At 42.6% G+C, this 22,563-nt stretch overlaps 1 protein-coding gene across 1 annotated transcript in view; it reads left to right on the top strand.

Moving 5' to 3' along the window:
• Positions 1 to 22,563, top strand: part of LOC143928080 (complement factor H-like) — a 250,907-nt gene that overhangs the window by 172,569 nt on the left and 55,775 nt on the right. The window contains exon 9 of the mRNA XM_077452695.1: positions 2,264 to 2,449. Coding sequence (XP_077308821.1) covers positions 2,264 to 2,449 — 186 coding nt within the window. The remainder of the gene's footprint in view (positions 1 to 2,263; positions 2,450 to 22,563) is intronic.

Here is a 22,563-nt window from a genome sequence, read left to right on the forward strand (position 1 = left end):
TTTTCACACAGGGCCATGATGGTTTGGATTTTTTTTCACCTTTAATAATAAACACCTTCATTTACAAATTGCATTTTGTGTTTACTTGTGTTGTCCTTGACTATTGTTTAAATTGGTTTGATGTTCCGAAACACTTAAGTGTGATAAAACATGCAAAGGAACAGGAAATGAGGAAGGGGGCAAACACTTTTTCACACCACTGTATATGCAAGTTCTTTGCCTTAAAAAGTGTATGGGGACCTGGGTCCTGCCCCAGGTGACATGTATCAATTGGAAAAAATGTTTTTAAAATGTCAGCTTTTTTAGCAGCAGTGATTTCAATAATGCTTGAAGTGGAGTTACACCCAAAAGTGGAACTTCCGCTTTAAGTACTCCTCACCCCCTGATATGCCACAATTGGCATGTCATTTTTTTGGGGGGGAGGGATGAGTACCTGGTTTGGAGTGGGACTTCCTGTCCCATTTCTTCCTTCCTCCTTCTGGCCGCCTAGGCGGCTCCTCCTCTCCCCCTAGGCAGCTCCTCCTCTCCCCCTAGGTAGCCCCTCCCTCCCAGCAATGTTCTTGGACACATCATAGGTCCCAGAACATTGCCTGCCCGTTGACGTGAAGGGGGACTGAGGACAATTCTGTGAAGGGGGAATGTTGGGGAGGGGGTATGATGTGAAGGGGGACTGAGAACAGTGCTGCGGATGTGGGGGCATTGAAGTGAAGGGGGACTAATAACATTGCTGTGAAGGAGAAATGTGATTTAAAGGGGAGCTGATGACAATGATGTGAAGGGGTGACTGATGTAAGGGAGGGGGAATTGTGATGCATAGAAAGAGATCTTGGTGTGTAGGGGGGGCTTTCATGTGAAGGGAGGACTGTGGACGCTGATGTAAAGGGGAGACTGTAATGCAAAGGAAGCTGTGATGTGCAGGGAGACTGAGGACACTGATGTAAGAAGATGTGAAGGATCTGACCAATCACAAAATTGTGATTCACACCTCAGTTGGAAGAACATTTTACTGACCAGACCTCTTTGAAATGTAATCCAATGCCCTTGTAGGTGATCATTTGCATTGCTCTTATAGTGCTGATGTTATAAAATGAGTGTATTGTATGCACTGTGACCATAGAGTTCCCTAAGCAGTCCCCTGTATTCATAATGTCAGACAAGCTTATGGGGAGAGACAGAGGTTCTGCATGTGCAGCTGGTATAAGTGAGCAGAATATGCATCTACAAATTAAAAGAATGCACCTAAACCACATGATTCACTCTTTTAAATTAATATTTTTAGGCACCTGGCTGTCTGAAAAAAGTGATACACTGGGGGTTATTTACTAAAGGCAACTCCACTTTGCACTGCAAGTGCACTTGAAAGTGCACTAAAAGTGCACTTGGAAGTAGTCACTGTAAATCCGAGGGGGACATTCGAGAAAAATAAAAAACAGCATTTTAGCTTGCACATGATTGGATGATAAAATCAGCAGAGCTTCCACTCATTTCAGATATACAGATTTAGAGCGACTGCACTTCCAAGTGCACGTTCAGTGCAAAGTGGATTTGCCTTTCGTAAATAACCCACACTGTGTTGGTCAGTTTATGGAGAACAATCATTATAAAATGCTGATGGTACCATAGGTTTCTTCTAGTTGCTGCTTTATATGTCAGTTGCTTACGTACACATGAACTTCAGTATAGTGCAGTCATGAACGCAAGAGTCCCATGCTTTAAAACAAAAAAAAAAATACGAAAAAAAAAAAATGACATCAATAGAAGTTCTTTATTTAAAGTGGTGTCCTGCTCCTTCAAAAATGAAAAGTCAGCAGCTAAACATACTGGAGCTGCTGACTTTTAAGATTAGGATACTTACCTGTCCTGGAGTCCAGCGATGTCGGCACCACAGCCGATTTTTACATCGGCTGTCGGGTGCTGCAGCTGCCATTGCGGGTAAGGGAACCCGGCAGTGTAGACTTGCAGCTTCACGGCCAAGTCCCTACTGCCCATGTGTGAAGCGCGTTGCACTCTCTCACTGGCCTGGCACAAGGGGAGAGAGGAGGGAGGAGGAGGTGGACCGAGCCGCTGATGTACTTCGCTGTGGCCCAATTTCCTGGAAGTCGGGACAGGGGACCTGTTAAAAAAAAGGTACTCGCTCCCCTCCCGGGGAGATAAGCGTAAGTTCCACTTTTGGGTGGAACTCCACTTTAAGCTTAACTTGTTTTCAAAGTGTGTAGATGTTTTGCAATTATACTCACATCTTTCCTTTTTTTTTTTTTTACAGCCAAACTATGTCCCCGAGTTGTGGATAAGAGTGTAAGAGTTTTGTCCACCGTGTATGACAAAGAATATACAGCAGGTCATGTAATAAACCTAGAGTGCAAAAATCCAAATAAGAAACTTAATGGGCCATCTCAGATTCACTGTACATCCAATGGAACTTGGAATATAGATCCACCAACATGCAAAGGTACGTAAGAAAAGCTGTAATTGTTTCTGATTCAGTTATTTACAAATAAAAATCACAAGAGCCGGTTCACACAGGGGCGACCTAAGATCCGACTTCAAGTCGCCCCAAGTCACGCGGTTGAGAAAATCAATGTAAGTGAATGGAGCCGTCTTAATGTACACTACTGAAGTCGCTCTGACTTCAGAAAAGGTCCCTGTATGACTTCAATCCAACTTCTAGGTGGCCTGTACCCAATGATTTCAATGAAAGTAGCCTCCAAATCAGATCCCCTGTCTTAACTGAACTTTCCAGGAAGTAAAAATAGTTTTCTAGGCAAACCCCTCCCTCCCACAGAGCTGATTATTATGTGATTGGCCACTGGCAAAGTCCCTTGTCCTGGAGGCAACTTCAAGTTGCCTTGTAAGTTGCCTCAAGTCGCGCTGTGATTCATACTCAAGTCATGTCCAAGTTGCCTCCCAAAGTCGCGCTGGAAGTCGTGTTGCCCCTGTGTGAACCGGCTCTTAGTTTGCACAGTGGAAAACATGACAGAATACTTTCATAAGTGGCCTTTTTGAGGTGTACAGCATTACAGATCAGTGTTAGTTTTTTCAAGAGTTGATCCATTGGCCTTCTTGAAGTGCATGCAAATGCATTATTTTATTCGTTTTTGGATAGTGAAGAAAAGGGGGGGGGGGGGTGAGAAAACCTTCTCCACTGCGGAGATCTGCCTTGTCTTTTAATATAAGGGCTGTCGCCGGAGAAAAAGGCAAGTGTTCTGGTGACATATATCTAAGATGACAAGTACTCTCACCTTTGGGAGATTTCCTCCCAGTTCCTCTTGCTAAAGTGGTAAAAAGATGGGAGACTTCAATAGGGCAATTCAATTTTGACTTTCTTGACTACAAGTAAAAAAGGATCTTCATGTTTCTGGCCTCTGGTTTTCATATAGAACCCACAAGTTTGATCCACACATATATAGTTCAAAGTTTTAATCCGAGTGTCTTCCCTGTATTACCTGCCCTTGCACAGTATTGAATGGCAAAATGAATCAACACAATATACAAGTAATGAATTGCCAAAAACTGCATATCACTGTTCCTTATTATAAAATGCAGTGAAGTAGGGGTCACATATCCTACTTGTCACTTGAGAGGTATACCAAATTTTTTTTTTTTTGTATAATGAATGTGTTATATTGTAAAAATGTCCCTTCCCCCACCATGTTGTAGAGATGAGAGGGAAAGAAGTGGTCTTTAATACAGTACAGTGTGTGAGTGTTTTTACCCAAGGACACAGTGGGGGTCATTTACTATATTTACTCTGCAGTCCCAGAAAATAGCGCCCAATTAAGGCCAATTAATACTTCAACTCTCAAACTGGGCGCTAATGCAAATGGAAAGCAGCGCTATTGCTGGCAAACATGCCTGTCAGATCGCATATGCTGGAATAGTGGAAGTCAATGGGGCTCGAACCTGCAAAATCCAAAGTTCTCACTGAAGGCTTATATACAAGTTCTTTGCCATAAAAAGTGTATGGGGACCTGGGTCCTGCCCCAGGTGACATGTATCAATTGGAAAAAATGTTTTTAAAATGTCAGTTTTTTTAGCAGCAGTGATTTTAATAATGCTTGAAGTGGAGTTACACCCAAAAGTGGAAGTACTCCTCGCCCCCTGGTATGCCACAATTGGCATGTCATTTTTTTGGGGGGAGGGATGGGTACCTGGTTTGGAGTGGGACTTCCTGTCCCTGTTCTTCCTTCCTCCTTCTGGCCACCTAGGCAACTCCTCCTCCCCCCCTAGGTGGCCCCTCCCTCCCGGCAATGTTCTGGGACATGTCATAGGTCCCAGAACATTGCCTGGCCATTGACAAAGCGTAGCGCGTCTCACACATGCGCAGTGCGCCCCCGGCTGTGAAGCCGCAAACTGTCACTTACAATGTTGGCGCCACGAAGAGGAGGAGTAGAGAATGGAGGCTTCGGGTGGCCGCATCGCTGGACCATAAGAAATAGGACACATGCATGAGGCTTTTATTTTATTTTTTGGTTGAATAATGATTTGATTTGGTGTATATTCTATATTTTTGGACGCATAGAATGCACTTTTTGGTTAAGTTTTATTGGCAGATAGCATGTCTAATTGTATTTATTTTCTTTTTTTAATGCACAATAAAGAAAATTGTGGAGAATAATACTTGGCTATGTGTTTTACTTCAAATGACAGTTTGACAGCAGGCAGTTACATTTAAAAGAAAATGTCAAATTAACAAGGGACAGCAACATTATCTTTTGATCTTAAAGAATATGGGATAATGGTGTTGTGGTAAGTTGCCCAAAAAAAAACAAGCATTATAATATTATTCTTGATATCACCAAAAATAAAAGCCTTTTAAAATACGTTTGGCAAAACTCCATTAGTATCACCAGCAAAGCAGCTTCAATATTATCGCATTACAGAAGATAATGTGCGCTGCATTTTGTGATTTCATAATTTGCCGCGTCATGAATGTTAATTCTTCATTACGAGTGCTAGTTTACAAGACCGACCGCTTCTATCTCATCCTTGCACACGATCGAAAACCCGACAATAGACATTTGTCCACAGAAAATTTATAAGCTTGCCATCCAACATTTGTCCGTGAAAAAACCGACAACAATTGTCTGATGGAACGTACAAACGGTCGGAGTTTCCACCAACAGTCTGTCATCACACAATTCCTGGTGGAAAATCCAATCATGTGTATGAGGCTTAAGTCCGTAGGGTTCAAAATTCATTTTGTCCACCCTTTGCAGCTATAACAGCTTCAACTCTTCTGGGGAGGATGTCCACAAGGTTTAAGAGTGATATGGGAATGTTTGAACATTCTTCCAAGTGCATTTGTGAGGTCAGGCATTGATGTTGGAGGAGAAGGCCTGTCTTAGAGTCTCTGCTCTAATTCATCCCCAAGGTGCTCTATTGTGTTGAGGTCAGGTCTCTGTGCAGGCCAGTCAAGTTCCTCCACCCCAAACTCATTCATTCATGACTTTATGGACCTTGCTTTATGCACTGGCCCAAATCATTTGGTGGAGGGGGGATTATGATGTGGGGTTGTTCTTCAGGGGTTGTTCTTCAGGGGTTGGGCTTGGCCTAGTTCCAGTGAAAGTAACTCTTAAGGCATCAGCATACCAAGACATTTTGGACAATTTCATGCTCCCAACTTTATGGGAACAGTTTGGGGATGGCCCCTTCCTGCTCCAGCATGACTGCACACCAGTGCACAAAGCAAGGTCCATAAAGACCTGGATGAGTGATTTTGGGGTGGAGGAACTTGACCGACCTGCACAGAGTCCTGTCCTTAACCCGATAGAACATCTTTTGGCTGAATTAGAGCAGAGACTGCGAATCAGGCCTTCTCATCCAACATCAGTGCCTGGCCTCACAAATGCACTTCTGAAAGAATGTTCAAACATTCCCATAGACACACTAAACCTTATGGACAGCCTTCCTAGCCTTCCCAGAAGCTGTTTTAGCTGCAAAGGGTGGGCCAAATCAAATTTGAACCCACGAACTAAAGCCTTCAACACACGATTGGATTTTTGGCAGGGAATTGTGTGATGACAGACTGTTTGCCTAAAATCCGACTGTTAGTATACGCTCCAGACAATTGTTGGCCAACTTTCCACCAACAGATTTTGGATGGCAGGCTAGTAAATTTTCGGTGGACAATGGTCTGATTTTCCTATTGTGTACACAAGCCCATCACACAAAAGTACAAACACACATGCTCGGAATCAATGCTCACCAAACATGATATTAGCAGAAGGTGCCTGAAAGGTGGTGCTCAAGAGCTGAAATTCCACATAGTACGTCATTATGTTCGTGTTTGTTGGCCGAAAAACTGTGTACTGTTTGTATGCAAGTTCACGGCACACGCCCTTCCGACAAAAGTCTGGAGTTTTGTCTGCGGAAAATCCAATCGTGTGTATGAGGCTTAAGACTGGACTGCCATTAAAGTTCATGTGTGTGTAAAGACAGGTGTCCCAATACTTTTGGCTAGATAATGTATCTGGCAAGATTTACAATGGTGGTGGAATCCTCCTAAACATAAATGCTACATTTAGACATAGTTTTAAGACATGGGAGATGAGACAACTTCTCTACATAAAGCAGCATGTTTGGGATTTGAACCCAGACACACAGGGATGCTAAACAGAAGTTCTAACCTCTAAGCCACAGTGCTGCCACATGTGAAAACCTTCTAAACATAGATACACATAAATACTGCATTTATTTGAACATACAGGCGATGGAATTACATTACTCAAGTTATAACTCTTGATTTTTTTCTATGATATTTGGTGTTTTTTGTGGGTGAGTGTAGAATAGTGATATTACCCTCACATTTTTGGGAATTACATTTTGGTTTCTGATGTTGGTACACATATCAAATTTTTTGGGCTCAAATTATGATTATTTGGAAATAATAAAAAGCACAAAAAATTGTGACTCGTTTTAAATTTGCATCAGCAATGGTACTGTATGTGGTTTGTAAAGTCTCCTGTGTCTATTTGGGTAAAGATTGTTGTGTAATGGAGAGTAGCAAGTGAAAGTGACAGAGAAAAATATATTTTGCCAAAACATCAAAACATTCCACATACTAGCATTCTTAACCACTAGGCGTCCACACTATAGCCGAAATGCCCAATTGCCGGGAGGCCGTCCCTGGATGTCCTCCTGTTTACTTTCGCAATGCGAGCTCCCGCGAGCGTGCATCGGCGAAATTCTATGCCAGCCGTGTCCCTTGGACACAGCCAGTCACAGATCGCTGTAAATGGCCAATCACAGCGGCCGTTTACAGCGAAATTGGAGCTTCCAATGAGAGATTGTTAGTGCCATCTGTCATCAGTACCACGTATCTGTGCCATCTGTCATCAGTGCCACGTCAGTGTCACGTGCCATTATCCAGGGCCTTCAAAAGTGTAAGGTAGTCAACAAGTTAGATGTGTAATTTATGCTCCTAGAACACGTGATGGTAGTCCCTGCATGTTAGGCCTCTCTAAGTGGCTAGGCTGTGGAAAAGTCTCACATATGTGGTATTGTAATACTCAGGAGGAGTAGCAGAATGTATTTTGGGGTGTCATTTGTGGTATACACATGCCATGTGAGAGAAATAACCTATTACAATGGCAATTTTGTGGGGGGGGGGGATCTTCATTTTGCAAAGAATTGTGGGAAAACATGACAACATCAAAAAGCTCACCATGCCTCTTACTAAATACCTTGGAATGTCTACTTTCAAAAAAGGGGTCATTTGTGAGGTATTTGTACTTTTCTGGCTTGTTCGGGTCGCAAGAAATGAGATCGGCCACCAGTACATCAGGTGTGATCAATTTTTTATGATTTGCTATGGTTTGAACTTTCACAAAGACCAAATAATATCCACTAATTTGGGTTATTTTTAAGAAAGGATATGTAGCAGTATAAATTGTGGCCAACATTTATGAAGAAAAATTAACAATCTGCAAAATTTTATCACAGAAACTAGGAAAAATGTGTTTTTTCAACATTTTTGGTCTTTTTTCATTCATAGCGCAAAAAATAAAAAACCCAGAGGTGATCAAATACCACCAAAAGAAAGCTCTATCTATATGAAAAAAATTAATTTGGGTACAGTATTACATGAGTAATTGTCATTCAAAGTGTGAAAGCACTGAAAGCAGAAAATTGGTCTGGGGGGTTTAAGTGCCCAGTTGTCAAGTGGTTAAAAACAAAATATTTGAAGAGAAAGATACATTTCATCTCAACATTAAAAAGATTTATTTGGGGAAGTTATAATTGTACCATTATAATCAATGGTAGCTTTCTTTTGGTGGTATTTGATCATTTGTTTTTTTTTTTTTTTGCGCTATAAACCAAAAAAGATCTACAATTTTGAAAAAAATGCATTATTTTTTACATCCCCCAAAAATATATAAAAAAATGTTTTTCCTTCAGTTTAGGCCGATACATATTCTTCTACATATTTTTGGTAAAAAAACAATCACAATAAGCGTTTATTGAATGGCTTGCGAAAAAGTTATAGCGTTTACAAAATAGGGGATAGTTTTATGCCATTTTTATTCATTTTATTGATAAATTTTTTTACTAGTAATGGCGGCAATCAGCCATTTTTATCATGACTGCTACATTTTGGTGGACACATCGGACATTTTTGACACATTTTTGGGACCATTGTCATTTATACAGCAATCAGTGCTTTACAAATGCACTGATTCCTGTGTAAAGGACACTGGCAGTGTAAGAGTTAAGTCTGTCCTGGGGAGTGTTTCTAACTCTGGGGGGCGTGGCTACATGTGACACGTCACTGATCTCTGCTCCTGATCACAAGAAGCAGAGATCACTGACACTGTCACTAGGCAGAACGGGGAGATGCTGGTTTACATTACCATCTCCCCGTTTTTCCTCTCTGTGAGGCGATCGTGGGTATCCCCGCAGCAATCGAGTTCACGGAACTGACTCAAGGAGCTCTTAAAGGGCTATGTACAGGTACGTTAGTTTGCCTGTATGAACCCTTCTGCCGACGTATATCAGCATGAGACGGTCGCCAAGAGGTTAACACAGCACTCATTTTGGTATTTACTATAGAAAAGACATTGGAGCTAAAATGAGAGCTATTTTCAGGTCTGAGCATGCTCAGTTGTGCTGGCACCTAGTTGTACAAAAAAGGAAAATGTATGTAGCCACCAACTTTGCTTTGAATTTTCCTGCAATAGCATTTGTAATTTAGTTTTTGCCAAGTTCTGGTGCTTGCCCCCACCCTGCCTTATGCTGTCAAACCTACTCTCTTCTCCATAAAAGTGGGAGGATCTTATGCTGCTCTCCAACAACTCCTCTCCCAAGGTGTGTAATTTCCTAGTTCCAGAAAAGGAAGGATTTCAGGATTCTGGATCTAAAGATTCTTTTGGATTCAAAATTTTCTCATGGCGTCTGCCATCACATCCTCGCTTCCCTTTGGTCAGGGGACCAAGTTGCTTTGTGACCATCAAGGTTGTTTGGTGGTCTACTTGCACATCCTCCTTTTTTTGTTTGTTTGTTTTTCGGGTCAGTTGTTATGATCTCAATTCAAAAATTTGAAAGAAAATACAAAAATTCTAAATACTAACTAATAATAACTAACTATTATATTATAGGTATTGGAATTTCCTTTCAAATTTGGCTGTTAGTGAATATAATGAAAACAAAATTTATCAGAAGTTACAAATTATCCAAAATAATGAATGACGCATCTAAACAAATGGAATGGATTGAATTAATTATAATAAAATGTTTTTATTATAATTAGGGTTGCACCGATACTAGTATCGGTATCGGTGCCGGTACCAAGTATTTACACAAGTATCGGTACTTATGCAAATGCACTGATACTTTCAGGCTCAGTTATTTGAGCTGTCAGTGGGTCTCCCCTGTTGACAACTAAAGTGTTAAAAAAAGTCCGGTAATTGGAGCTGTGAAAAAAAAAGCAGCTGGCAATGTTTATTAACAACATTACCTAGCCGCTGAAACACTAAAATAAAAAGAAACATTGCGGGAGATTTACTAAATCTGGAGCACACAGAATCTGGTGCAGCCGTGCATAGGAACCAATAAGCATCTAGGTTTTATTGTCAAAGCTTAAGTGAACAAGCTGAAGTTAGAAGTGGATTGGTTACTATGCACAGATACACCAGATTCTGTGTGCACCAGTTTTAGGAATTCCCCCCGGTGTCTCTTTTTGTATCTTTCTGTTTCTTCATCTGCAGACCAAAGAGCTGAACAAATGTTCCTCGGTTTAACAGCTTATTAACCCCTAATTTATTCTAATCAACCTTAATTAAGTCCCTATTCTCTTCCATTTAATTATCATATTCCTGCTTTTTTTTTTTTTCACGTCTATTTTACAAATGATAAACAATTAAAACTTTTTTTATATTCACTTTGTTAGTGAATATTTTTGCACATATATATTAACATATATTTACACATTTCACATTGAAAAAGAGCAAAATTAAAAACAAAAATAAATTTTTCTCATTTGTAAATAACTTTTCAATGCTTTGTACCATTGCTGACATCTGAAGTGAAAACAAAACAGTTGCGGTAGGTATCAGTAATTGGTATTGGTGAGTACTAAAAAAAGTAATGGTATTGGTGCATCCCTAATTATAATAATATTATTATTAATTATTATTCATTTTTTACGTTACATTCATTTAGATATGACATTCGTTATTTCGGATAATTCGTAATTTAGGATTAGTTCATATTCGTTACGTTCACTAACAGCCAAATTTGAAAGGAAATTCCAATACTTATAATTTAATAGTTCATTATTTCGGGTTTTCGGATTACAAATTCATGAATTTTTTTGAATATTTGTAAATTAGAATACTTGTAAATTCGAATTTACGAATATTCAGAAAAATTGATGTTTCCAAATTAATGAATTTGTCAAAATATGTTAAACAAATTGGGAATTAATCTATTGGGCATGTAGTTGCACACCCCTCTATTTTATCAAGGTCTTCTTATAAAGTTGCTATATCCTTTTGTGAAGTTATTGCTCTGCTTAGTTTAGCAGATTACATCATCTCTCTGCTGCCTAACTTCACTGTGGGACACAGCAAAAGAAAACCTTAGTAGAAAAGTGACACAGTAGGTGACAATCTGCAACGTGTGGCAGGCGACGTGGCAAGTGACAATCCACAATGTGTGGAAGGTGATGTGGCAAGTGACAATCCGCAATGTGTGGCAGGCGACGTGGCAAGTGACAATCCGCAATGTGTGGCAGGCGACGTGGCAAGTGACAATCCCCAATGTGTGGCAGGTGACGTGGCAAGTGACAATCCGCAATGTGTGGCAGGTGACGTGGCAAGTGAAAATCTGCAATGTGTGGCAGGCAACGTGACAAGTGACAATCCGCAATGTGTGGCAGGCAACGTGGCAAGTGACAATCTGCAATGTGTGGCAGATGACATGGCAAGTGACAATCCGTAATGTGTGACAGGCGACGTGGCAAGAGACAATCCGCAACTTGTGGCAGGTGACGTGGCAAGTGACAATGTGGCAAGTGACAATCCGCAATGTGTGGCAGGTGACGTGGCAAGTGACAATCCATAATGTGTGGCAGGCAACGTGCCAAGTGACAATACGCAATGTGTGGCAGGTGACATGGCAAGTGGCAATCCATAATATGTGGCAAGTGACAATCCACAATGTGTGGAAGGTGATGTGGCAAGTAACAATCCGCAATGTGTGGCAGGCGACGTGGCAAGTGACAATCCGCAATGTGTGGCAGGCAATGTGGCAAGTGACAATCCGCAATGTGTGGCAGGTGACGTGGCAAGTGACAATCCGCAATGTGTGGCAGGCGACGTGGCAAGTGACAATCCGCAATGTGTGGCAGGCAACGTGGCAAGTGACAATCCACAATGTGTGGCAGGCGACGTGGCAAGTGACAATCTGCAATATGTGGCAGATGACGTGGCAAGTGACAATCCGTAATGTGTGGCAGGTGACGTGGCAAGTGACAATCCACAATGTGTGGCGGGTGACGTGGCAAGTGACAATCCACAATGTGTGGCAGGCGACGTGGCAAGTGAAAATCCGCAATGTGTGGCAGGCAACGTGACAAGTGACAATCTGCAATGTGTGGCAGGCAACGTGGCAAGTGACAATCTGCAATGTGTGGCAGATGACGTGGCAAGTGACAATCCGTAATGTGTGGCAGGCGACGTGGCAAGAGACAATCCGCAACTTGTGGCAGATGACATGGCAAGTGACAATGTGACAAGTGACAATCCGCAATGTGTGGCAGGTAACGTGGCAAGTGACAATCCATAATGTGTGGCAGGCAACGTGCCAAGTGACAATACGCAATGTGTGTCAGGTGACATGGCAAGTGACAATCCATAATATGTGGGAAGTGACAATCCACAATGTGTGGAAGGTGATGTGGCAAGTGACAATCCGCAATGTGTGGCAGGCGACGTGGCAAGTGACAATCCGCAATGTGTGGCAGGCAATGTGGCAAGTGACAATCCGCAATGTGTGGCAGGTGACGTGGCAAGTGACAATCCGCAATGTGTGGCAGGCGACGTGGCAAGTGACAATCCGCAATGTGTGACAGGCAACGTGGCAAGTGACAATCCACAATGTGTGGCAGGCGACGTGGCAAGTGACAATCTGCAATATGTGGCAGATGACGTGGCAAGTGACAATCAGTAATGTGTGGCAGGCGACGTGGCAAGAGACAATCCGCAACTTGTGGCAGGTGACGTGGCAAGTGACAATCCGCAATGTGTGGCAGGTGATGTGGCAAGTGACAATCCATAATATGTGGCAGGCGACGTGGCAAGTGACAATCCACAATATGTGGCAGGTGACATGGCAAGTGACAATCCGTAATGTTTGGTAGGTGACGTGGCAAGAGACAATCCACCTTTGGTGACAAGTGACGTGGCAAGTGACAATCCGCAGTGTGTGGCACGTGAAGTGGCAAGAGACAATCCGCATTTGGTGGCAGGCGACGTGGCAAATGACACCCTCAGGGCTCCCACTGATTCTGCATGGTATATGGTGAGTTGTACCATTTAATTTTAGATTACAATGTAATAATAGAAAATATGCACTTCAATCATCCTGACACCATAACAACCATGGTCCTGTGATGATTGAAGTGCCAATACCAGCCATTTCCCCGATAAATTGCCCCCAAAAAAACTATAAATAAAACTAAAAATATTTTATAGCAATGTCCCTCCCAAGACTAAACTTGTGGTCGGACCAAATCTTAAGCTCATGCCTATGCTCCTTTTCAAAATTGTTCTCAGTATAGTACTTAAATACTGTGCATTGGGTCAGTACAATATTTTAGTAACACATTTATTACATAATTACACTCTAATGTTCATTTTTTAATTAATTGCTGCCTGGCGTTTCTCCTTTTCAAAATGTAACAAGGAAAAGTGTGACCCCCTGTCACCCCATGTGGCCTAGGAAAAGCTGCTTACATAGTGTGCTTGGAATTAATAAAATCTCTCTACCTTTTTATGTTAGAAAATACACTCACTTTTGGATTTATTAATTATTAACCTCACTGATCTCTGCTTATAAAATTGGAGCCTTCTAAAAGTACTAAAATATTTGCATGGAATCATTACAATATTTTTAGCCATTTTAGGTGAACTAATTTAATTTTAATCTCTTGATTAAAAGTTGCCTTGTGAAACGATGGCCTAGTAAAAAATAAACTTATCATGACCCTCAAGGTCAAATCTCCTCTTAAGAAATCACACATATCAACACTACGTATTTTGTATATATAAAGAGATAGGTGGTGAAAATAACATGACTTAACACTTAAAAAATAAAAACCTGATTTGGACTCAACTCCCTCTCTTATAAGTAAATAGGAAAAAAGAGAAAAAAAAAGGCAATTTCAACAGCTCACTGAACCACTGAACTAAATGGAAAAAAAAAATACTTTATTACATTGTATATCAAAGTTAAATCTACACCAAAAGCACCACCCATACAGAGTCCGACATTAAATCATGCTCCCACCTCTCTCACATACTGGTCATCCCTACCCATAATGTGTAAATAATTTGGGTGATCCTATGGTGGTCCTCCAGATGGGAAAACAGCTGTATAAATACTTCCATTCACTGAGTCAATCAATAAGCAAGTGAATCCATTGTATATACATTCTCTGTGGGTGCAATCCTCAAGAGTGAGTCCCAGAGTCTAAATAATAATATTTTCTGCAAAGCCCCATATAGTACAATGGTAATGCCCTCAAAGCTCTCACAGGGCACTGTGGTCCAGATGAGGTTATTTTACAGAACATCTGTACTTCCTTTAGATATAAAGATCCAGTACCCTTATGGATAACCAGATGAAGACTCCAAAGCTGTAAGCACCTCCCTCACACAACAGTAAAGGTCAAGCACACAACACTGTGGACATAGGGGCTAATACTTCAAAAAGTTTCATAACATAAATGATCACAAGTCCATAGCTCTGGTCCATATAATCCACATGGTCACATTTGGAATGTTCCTTATTCTCTATGTAGCATGGATTAGCTCAGGTTGAGAGTGAAAGAAATTACATATATATGAAGACCATAAAGAGCATGTCAGTCATCCTCAGAATGGGAGACTTTGCTGTCTCTCTTGAATATTGCCATTGATCCCCACATGTTTTTTCCCCTGTATCAGGGTAGAGTAAAACATCCATGACCTGAGTGGAAAATGTATAGTGCTGAAACCGTGTAGGCCCTGGAAATTTACCTAGGGAAATGTGTAAAAATTAAAATCAAAATGAAATCAAACAAGGTAAAGAGGATATTGCTATGGCAACCGCTACATACGGTAGTATCTAAAGTGCATATGTATACACATCAATGTTCAAATAAACAACAAAGAATGTGGTGAAGTGATAAATCCAAACACATGAGTTTTCAGTAGACCATCCACAACGATAATATTTAGTGGAATAAATGTTGATATATCCCCAAAAGGTTGCAGATGATGATATTCAAATAATTGAAAATCAAACCACACCCAGGGCTGTGTTTCTGTCACCAGGGGAAGGGGTAAGTACTCTTTCCATGAGATGTGGCCCCAAGACCCCCTGCATCTCAACCACCCAAGGAGATTGTAATCTACAATTCATGCTTGCATCCTTGCCTGCACGACTCACCACCATTGCGCAACACATTTTCCACTCACATTTTGCATACAATTAGTCGTATTGTTGTGTTAGCAGCTTATTTCCACACTGGTGGCTTTTCTTCTTATGCCCTGTACACGTGACGGTTTTCCCGTCGGAATAACCTCTGAAGGTTTTTCCGATGGGTTGCCGATGGAATTCCACTGAAACTGTCTTGCGTACATATGATCACACCAAAGTCTGACCGTCAAGAATGTGGCAACTTACAACACATACGACAGGACTAGAAAAAGGAAGTTCAATACCCAGTGCACCACCCTTTGGGCTCCTTCTGCTAATCTCGTGTTAGTATAAGTTTGGTTAGAGATGATTCGCGCTTTTCAGACTCCTGCTTTTTGAGATCGTTTTACTGCTGTTCAGTTTGTGCTTGTGGGTTTGTATCTGGTTTTCAGTGCATGCAGTCAGTTTGTATCTGTTTTTCAGTGCGTTCTTGTCTGCTCATTGCAGATCAGATTTTCAGCTCGCTCTTCACAGGCCTTGCTGTTCTTCAGTGCGTTCTGTTAAGTTCGTTGTGACCAACCGACCGTTTTGAAACCCTGTTGCGGGTATGTACTTGTCGTAAAGTTCATGCTGTGTGGGGGCTTTCTGTTGGGGTTTACACTTTGACCCAAGTCTAGTCCATGAGCAGGGTGGGGAGGAGTTCATGGACCAAGAATTGGTTACTCCAATGTGATCAGTTCTCGCACATGCCTTTGCTTCGTGGGATCCAGGAGAATAAACCTGATGATTTCAGGAATTTTCTCAGGATGTCCGACCCCGTTTTTCACCATCTGTTGGCTTTGCTCACTCCTTATATTATGAAGCAGGACACCTGCATGCGGCAAGCCATCACTCCGGAGCAGAGGCTAGTCTCCACCTTGAGGTACTTGGCGACTGGGAGAAGTCTACAGGACCTCAAGTTCTCTACTAGCATCTCCCCCCAGGCTCTGGGGATCATGATTCCAGAGACCTGTTCTGCCGTTATTCAGGTCCTGCAGAAGGACAATATTAGGGTAAGTTTTATCCTTTAACATCACATTATATGTATTTAATGTTTGCTAATGTATTGTATATATTAATGTATTGTATATATTACCATGATTGAAATATGCTGTGAATGTCCCCTTTATCCTCATGCATGCTGTAAGCTTTTAATGCTCCCTTTTTGGCCTACATGGATATTTGCCTTCACTAACCTCCCCAGCGTGCTATCCTGGGCCCATATACACCTATAGCCTAGTCACTTAACAATGTATTTTGTCAGCTCCATTGTAGTGCTTTACCCAAAACACCCCCTAAAATGTCCGCAAATGTTATGTGTGTCCTTAAATTCAGGCAGAGTGCTGGAGGCTTTTTTTTGGCTCCCAAAGTCACCTCAAACCCTCCCCCCAGGGGCGTACCAAGCAGGGGGCGGGGGGGCGTTCCGTCCCAGGTGCCACACATTGAGGGGGGTGTAAGTGGCTGGGTGGCATTGCTATGGGGTTCACTCTGTACTCAGACACTGTCTGACAGTATCCCGAAGGGAATCCCTGGCTCTGGCTGCTCTGTTTTTTGTGAGTTTTTTTGTGAGCTTGAACACCCCCAGCACTGTGGCCAAAATAGTATGGTCTAGTTTCTGTTTTCCCCTGCTAGCTCCACCCACCACTGCTGAGCAGCCGAGCTGAGTGTGTCATCATTCAGCGCGGGGGTGGTTGCTGTTACACACTGTGTCCACATCATCTTCTGGAGTCTAAACCTCCCTAGCTGAAGCTGAGAACCGAGGTGAGCTGGTGATAGGGGGTGTGTGAGCTGTGAGAAGACGTTGGAGTGTGTCTGTCCTGTCATCCTTACTGTGCTGCTCTGTCATAGAAGGGGAAAGGGGGGGTTGCTGTGTAGTAGGTATTGTGTAGCTGACCTGATGGGGGGGGTTGCAGAATACAGGCGTGTGCTATGTACAGGTTGTAGACTCCAGATTTGTGCTATGTACAGGTTGCAGAATGCAGGCGTGTGCTATGTACAGGTTGCAGAATGCAGGCGTGTGCTATGTGTAGGTTGCAGAATCCAGGTGTGTGCTGTGTGCAGGTTGCAGAATGCAGGCGTGTGCTATGTGCAGGTTGCAGAATGCAGGCGTGTGCTGTGTGCAGGTTGCAGAATGCAGGCGTGTGCTGTGTGCAGGTTGCAGAATGCAGGCGTGTGCTGTGTGCAGGTTGCAGAATGCAGGTGTGTGCTGTGTGAAGGTTGCAGAATGCAGGCGTGTGCTGTGTACAGGTTGCAGAATGCAGGCGTGTGCTGTGTACAGGTTGCAGAATGCAGGCGTGTGCTGTGTACTGTGTGCAGGTTGCAGAATGCAGGCGTGTGCTGTGTACAGGTTGCAGAATGCAGGCGTGTGCTGTGTACAGGTTGCAGAATGCAGGCGTGTGCTGTGTGCAGGTTGCAGAATGCAGGCGTGTGCTGTGTGCAGGTTGCAGAATGCAGGCGTGTGCTGTGTGCAGGTTGCAGAATGCAGGCGTGTGCTGTGTGCAGGTTGCAGAATGCAGGCGTGTGCTGTGTGCAGGTTGCAGAATGTAGGCGTGTGCTGTGTGCAGGTTGCAGAATGCAGGCGTGTGCTGTGTGCAGGTTGCAGAATGCAGGCGTGTGCTGTGTGCAGGTTGCAGAATGCAGGCGTGTGCTGTGTACAGGTTTCATAATGCAGGCGTGTGCTGTGTACAGGTTGCAGAATCCAGGCGTGTGCTGTGTGCAGGTTGCAGAATGCAGGCGTGTGCTGTATACAGGTTGCAGAATCCAGGCGTGTGCTGTATACAGGTTGCAGAATGCATGTATTTGCTGTATATTGCTGAGTGACTACCACTCACTTATAGTAGCTGAGCTGTGAGCTTACCTGGTAAGGGGGGGGGGGGGGGGTGGTGTTGCTGTATTCACAAAACAGGTATAGAGTAGATGAGCTGATCTGATAAAGGGGGGACATACACCCACATCTTGCAGCCATCAGATCCATCCAGCAAGGCAGGTCACAGCAGCATCTTGCCATCTTCCCTGCGGCCATCAGATCCCACCCACGGTCCAGCAAGCAACACGCCTTGTCAGCAGGTCAGTTCCCAAATCTGAATCAAATCATCAATGCCAATGCTGTCCTCAAGGACAGATCCGATCCAGAGATCGCCATACAGTGGGATCTCTGGATCAGATCTGTCCCTGAGGATAGTAGATAATGCAAAGTATGGGCCACACTTTGTATTGTCAGCTGTCTCCCCGTCTCACTCTGATGTCTCCCCCATAGCAGCTCCAGTCCAGCTCTCCACTTTCCTGACCTTGGCACAATCTGTTCAAAAATGTGGCATCTGCTCACACCTGAGTGACTGACAGCTCTGTCCTTTCCCGTCTATTGTCACTGGCTACCATGAATGAACAGCATCGGCTGTTATTACAAGGAGCGGGAGGGGACGTCCCCATCCCCACACAGCTTCGCCCAAGTCTCCCATCCCTACCACAGACCTGAGCCACCAGCCAGCTGGCCAGAAACCCGAACAAAGCCGAATTTGCCTTTGATCAGGTCTCCGATGTAGAAAACTGGAAGCGACAGCACAGTGTCACTTCCGGTTTACTCGGTAGCCAACAGTGCCATTTAAAAAAGAAAGCAGAATTAAAAAACACTGATCTTGGCAGAGGAGGGTGTTTTTTTGTGGGTGTTTTTACAGTTGGGGGGGGGGTGCCAGATATAGGATGGGCCTTGGGTGCCAAATGCTCTAGGTATGCCCCTGCCTCCCCCCCTCAAATTTTTACAATGGGCCATCAGAGGGGGGGGATATAATAAGTGGACCTTAGATTTTTGACTGGAAATACTCCTTAAAAAAAACGTTTTTACTGATGTCGGCCAAGAATGTTTTTGTTTATTCTGCTTGCAATGTTATGTGCAAAAGTACTTATATTTTTTTTTCTGTTTTGCCTTTACAGTTCAATTCAATGCCACAGGAATGGCAGACTGTGGCTTCCCATTTTGCCGACCATTAGGACTTTCCCAACTGTGGAGGTGCTATAGATGGGAAGCACATCCCCACATCCCCACGTCTAAAAAAAAAATTCTCCTAGTGCACTTGTAGTGCCAAGTGGATTTTCATTTAGTAAATAAGCCCTATTGTCACTGTAAACACATAAGTACTTCAAAAACTTGTATTGACCATTGAAAGAAGAAGCCACACATTATTGATGAGCAAAGTTTTTACTCTGTGCATATTCACACATGTGCATTATAAAATATTTGTGTAAAAACATTTTTTTTGTTTTTTTTTTCTATTTTTTTTTTACATTTTTAGGGTTTTTTGTTCAAAATAGGCATGTTTAATAAAATAACATACAAAACTCTGGAACTTACAAAGTTCAACGTAGAAAACCAGAAGGCAATATCAGACATTATAGTATGTCCTAAATGTCTGGATATTGCCTTCATCAGATGTGCTGATGTCGCCCTTGTAAAAGACAATTTTTGAAGATGCACACAATTTTGGAGTCAAAATGGGTATTTACCTCCTGATACCTCCTGATAATGCCTAACGTCGTCATGTGCTCGGGGGTGCAACCACTTCCTCTCACCGACTTCATTTCGGAGGAAGGGGTTGCACCCGCAAAACTGGTACATTGAAATCCCCCAATGGCAGATAGCACATGTTGACACACCGTGTGCATCTTCAAAATTTGGCTTTTACTAATTACAAAAAAATTGTGTTTTTATAACAACAATTCTTAAAATGGTTGCATTTTGAAGATCTTTAAAATTCTCCCCAACACATCAATCATGTTCTTTATTTGTTGTTCAAGAAAATTTAGTTTGTTTCTTATGATGTCCTGGATTAGGAGTTGTGCACTTGCACTTGTGAATTTTGGAGCTTGCTCTTCCACAACCAGCAAATCACCTAAACATTTTGGGAAAAACATGTATTATAAATATGGAGGCATACATACAGTGCCTTGCGAAAGTATTCGGCCCCCTTGAACTTTTCAACCTTTTGCCACATTTCAGGCTTCAAACATAAAGATATAAAATTTTTATTTTTTGTGAAGAATCACCAACAAGTGGGACACAATTGTGAAGTGGAACGAAATCTATTGGATTTTTGAAACTTTTTAAACTAATAAAAAAATGAAAAGTGGGGCGTGCAAAATTATTCGGCCCCCTTGCGTTAATACTTTGTAGAGCCACCTTTTTCTGCGATTACAGCTGCAAGTCGCTTGGGGTATGTCTCTATCAGTTTTGCACATCGAGAGACTGAAATTCTTGCCCATTCTTCCTTGCAAAACAGCTCGAGCTCAGTGAGGTTGGATGGAGAGCGTTTGTGAACAGCAGTTTTCAGCTCTTTCCACAGATTCTCGATTGGATTCAGGTCTGGACTTTGACTTGGCCATTCTAACACCTGGATATGTTTATTTGTGAACCATTCCTTTGTAGATTTTGCTGTATGTTTGGGATCATTGTCTTGTTGGAAGATAAATCTCCGTCCCAGTTTCAGGTCTTTTGCAGACTCCAACAGGTTTTCATCCAGAATGGTCCTGTATTTGGCTGCATCCATCTTCCCCTCAATTTTAATCATCTTCCCTGTCCTTGCTGAAGAAAAGCAGGCCCAAACCATGATGCTGCCACCACCATGTTTGACAGTGGGGATGGTGTGTTGAGGGTGATGAGCTGTGTTGCTTTTACGCCAAACATATCGTTTTGCATTGTGGGCAAAAAGTTGGATTTTGGTTTCATCTGACCAGAGCACCTTCTTCCACATGTTTGGTGTGTCTCCCAGGTGGCTTGTGGCAAACTTTAGACAAGACTTTTTATGGATATCTTTGAGAAATGGCTTTCTTCTTGCCACTCTCCTATAAAGGCCAGATTTGTGCAGTGTACGACTGATTGTTGTCCTATGGACAGACTCTCCCACCTCAGCTGAAGTTCTCTGCAGTTCATCCAGAGTGATCATGGGCCTCTTGGCTGCATCTCTGATCAGTCTTCTCCTTGTCTGAGCTGAAAGTTTAGAGGGACGGCCAGGTCTTGGTAGATTTGCAGTGGTCTGATACTCCTTCCATTTCAAAATGATCGCTTGCACAGTGCTCCTTGGGATGTTTAAAGCTTGGGAAATCTTTTTGTATCCAAATCCGGCTTTAAACTTCTCCACAATAGTATTACGGACCTGCCTGGTGTGTTCCTTGGTCTTCATGATGCTCTCTGTGCTTTCAACAGAACCCTGAGACAATCACAGAGCAGGTGCATGTATACAGAGACTTGATTACACAGGTGGATTCTATTTATCACCATCAATCATTTAGGACAACATTGGATCATTCAGAGATCCTCGCTAAACTTCTGGAGTGAGTTTGCTGCACTGAAAGTAAAGGGGCGAATAATTTTGCACGCACCACTTTTCAGTTTTTTATTTGCTAAAAAAGTTTAAATTATCCAATAGATTTCGTTTCACTTCACAATTGTGTCCCACTTGTTGGTGATTCTTCACAAAAAATTAAAATTTTATATCTTTATGTTTGAAGCCTGAAATGTGGCAAAAGGTTGAAAAGTTCAAGGGGGCCGAATACTTTTTCAAGGCACTGTATACTACCTGAAGCTGGGGTGACAGATACTCACCTGCTGTGGTGACAAGTTCACCCACTTCCTCCACCTCTCCTTCCTCCAGATCCTTGGAGTGTGGTGTTTCTGGGAATTACCCTTCTTTGTCAGGTGGGGGGTTCCTGGTGTCCTCTGTTGAGTGGTGTCCTCCGAGTCTTTGGTCCCCTATGAGAATGAAACAAAAGGTATACTTTAGCACACAGATATTTAGGCATGACCAAATTTATTTAACCTGTATGCCTAAAACATCGGATTTAATGAGTGAACGATGTTTACTACGACCGATTACTGTGCTCACTAACCTGAAACTTGCCATTTTAAAATGTCCTACAGTAAAGAAAATCACATGGCGCAGCATGCAAGTAATAATAAAGAATCGGAATACATGACAACTACTTACTTTTTCTAAGCACTTTCTTGATCTTTCTATACTAATCCAGCCCCCTCAGTTTCAGGTCTGACCAGTGTTTCCTTATTTGCTCCTTGGATCGTCATACCCCAAAATTTGTGTGCGGACTCTTCACAACTTTCATCGTGATTTTGTCCTTTCTCTCATTCGGGTTGGTGTACAGTCGTTCCTCCTCAAGATGTACACCATCTCCACCATCTCAAGAAAGGCCATATTTGTAGCCTTAAATCATTGCCTCCGGGATCGGTACGTTTTGGCCTGCGGGCTTTCCTCCTCTTCGTTACTCCAATCACACACTTGCTGTGTCTCCGCCATGTTGCTCCTACTGCGCACTGAAGAGAAGGGGCAGGGAATAGACTAAAAAGAACATCAGGGGTGGGCGATGCATGCGCAGTGTATATAAAGTAACACACGTGTGTCG

Source organism: Lithobates pipiens, unplaced genomic scaffold (genome assembly GCF_037356315.1).
Source record: "Lithobates pipiens isolate NorthernLeopardFrog02 unplaced genomic scaffold, aLitPip1_a1.2 Scaffold_23, whole genome shotgun sequence".
Classification (NCBI taxonomy): domain Eukaryota; kingdom Metazoa; phylum Chordata; class Amphibia; order Anura; family Ranidae; genus Lithobates; species Lithobates pipiens.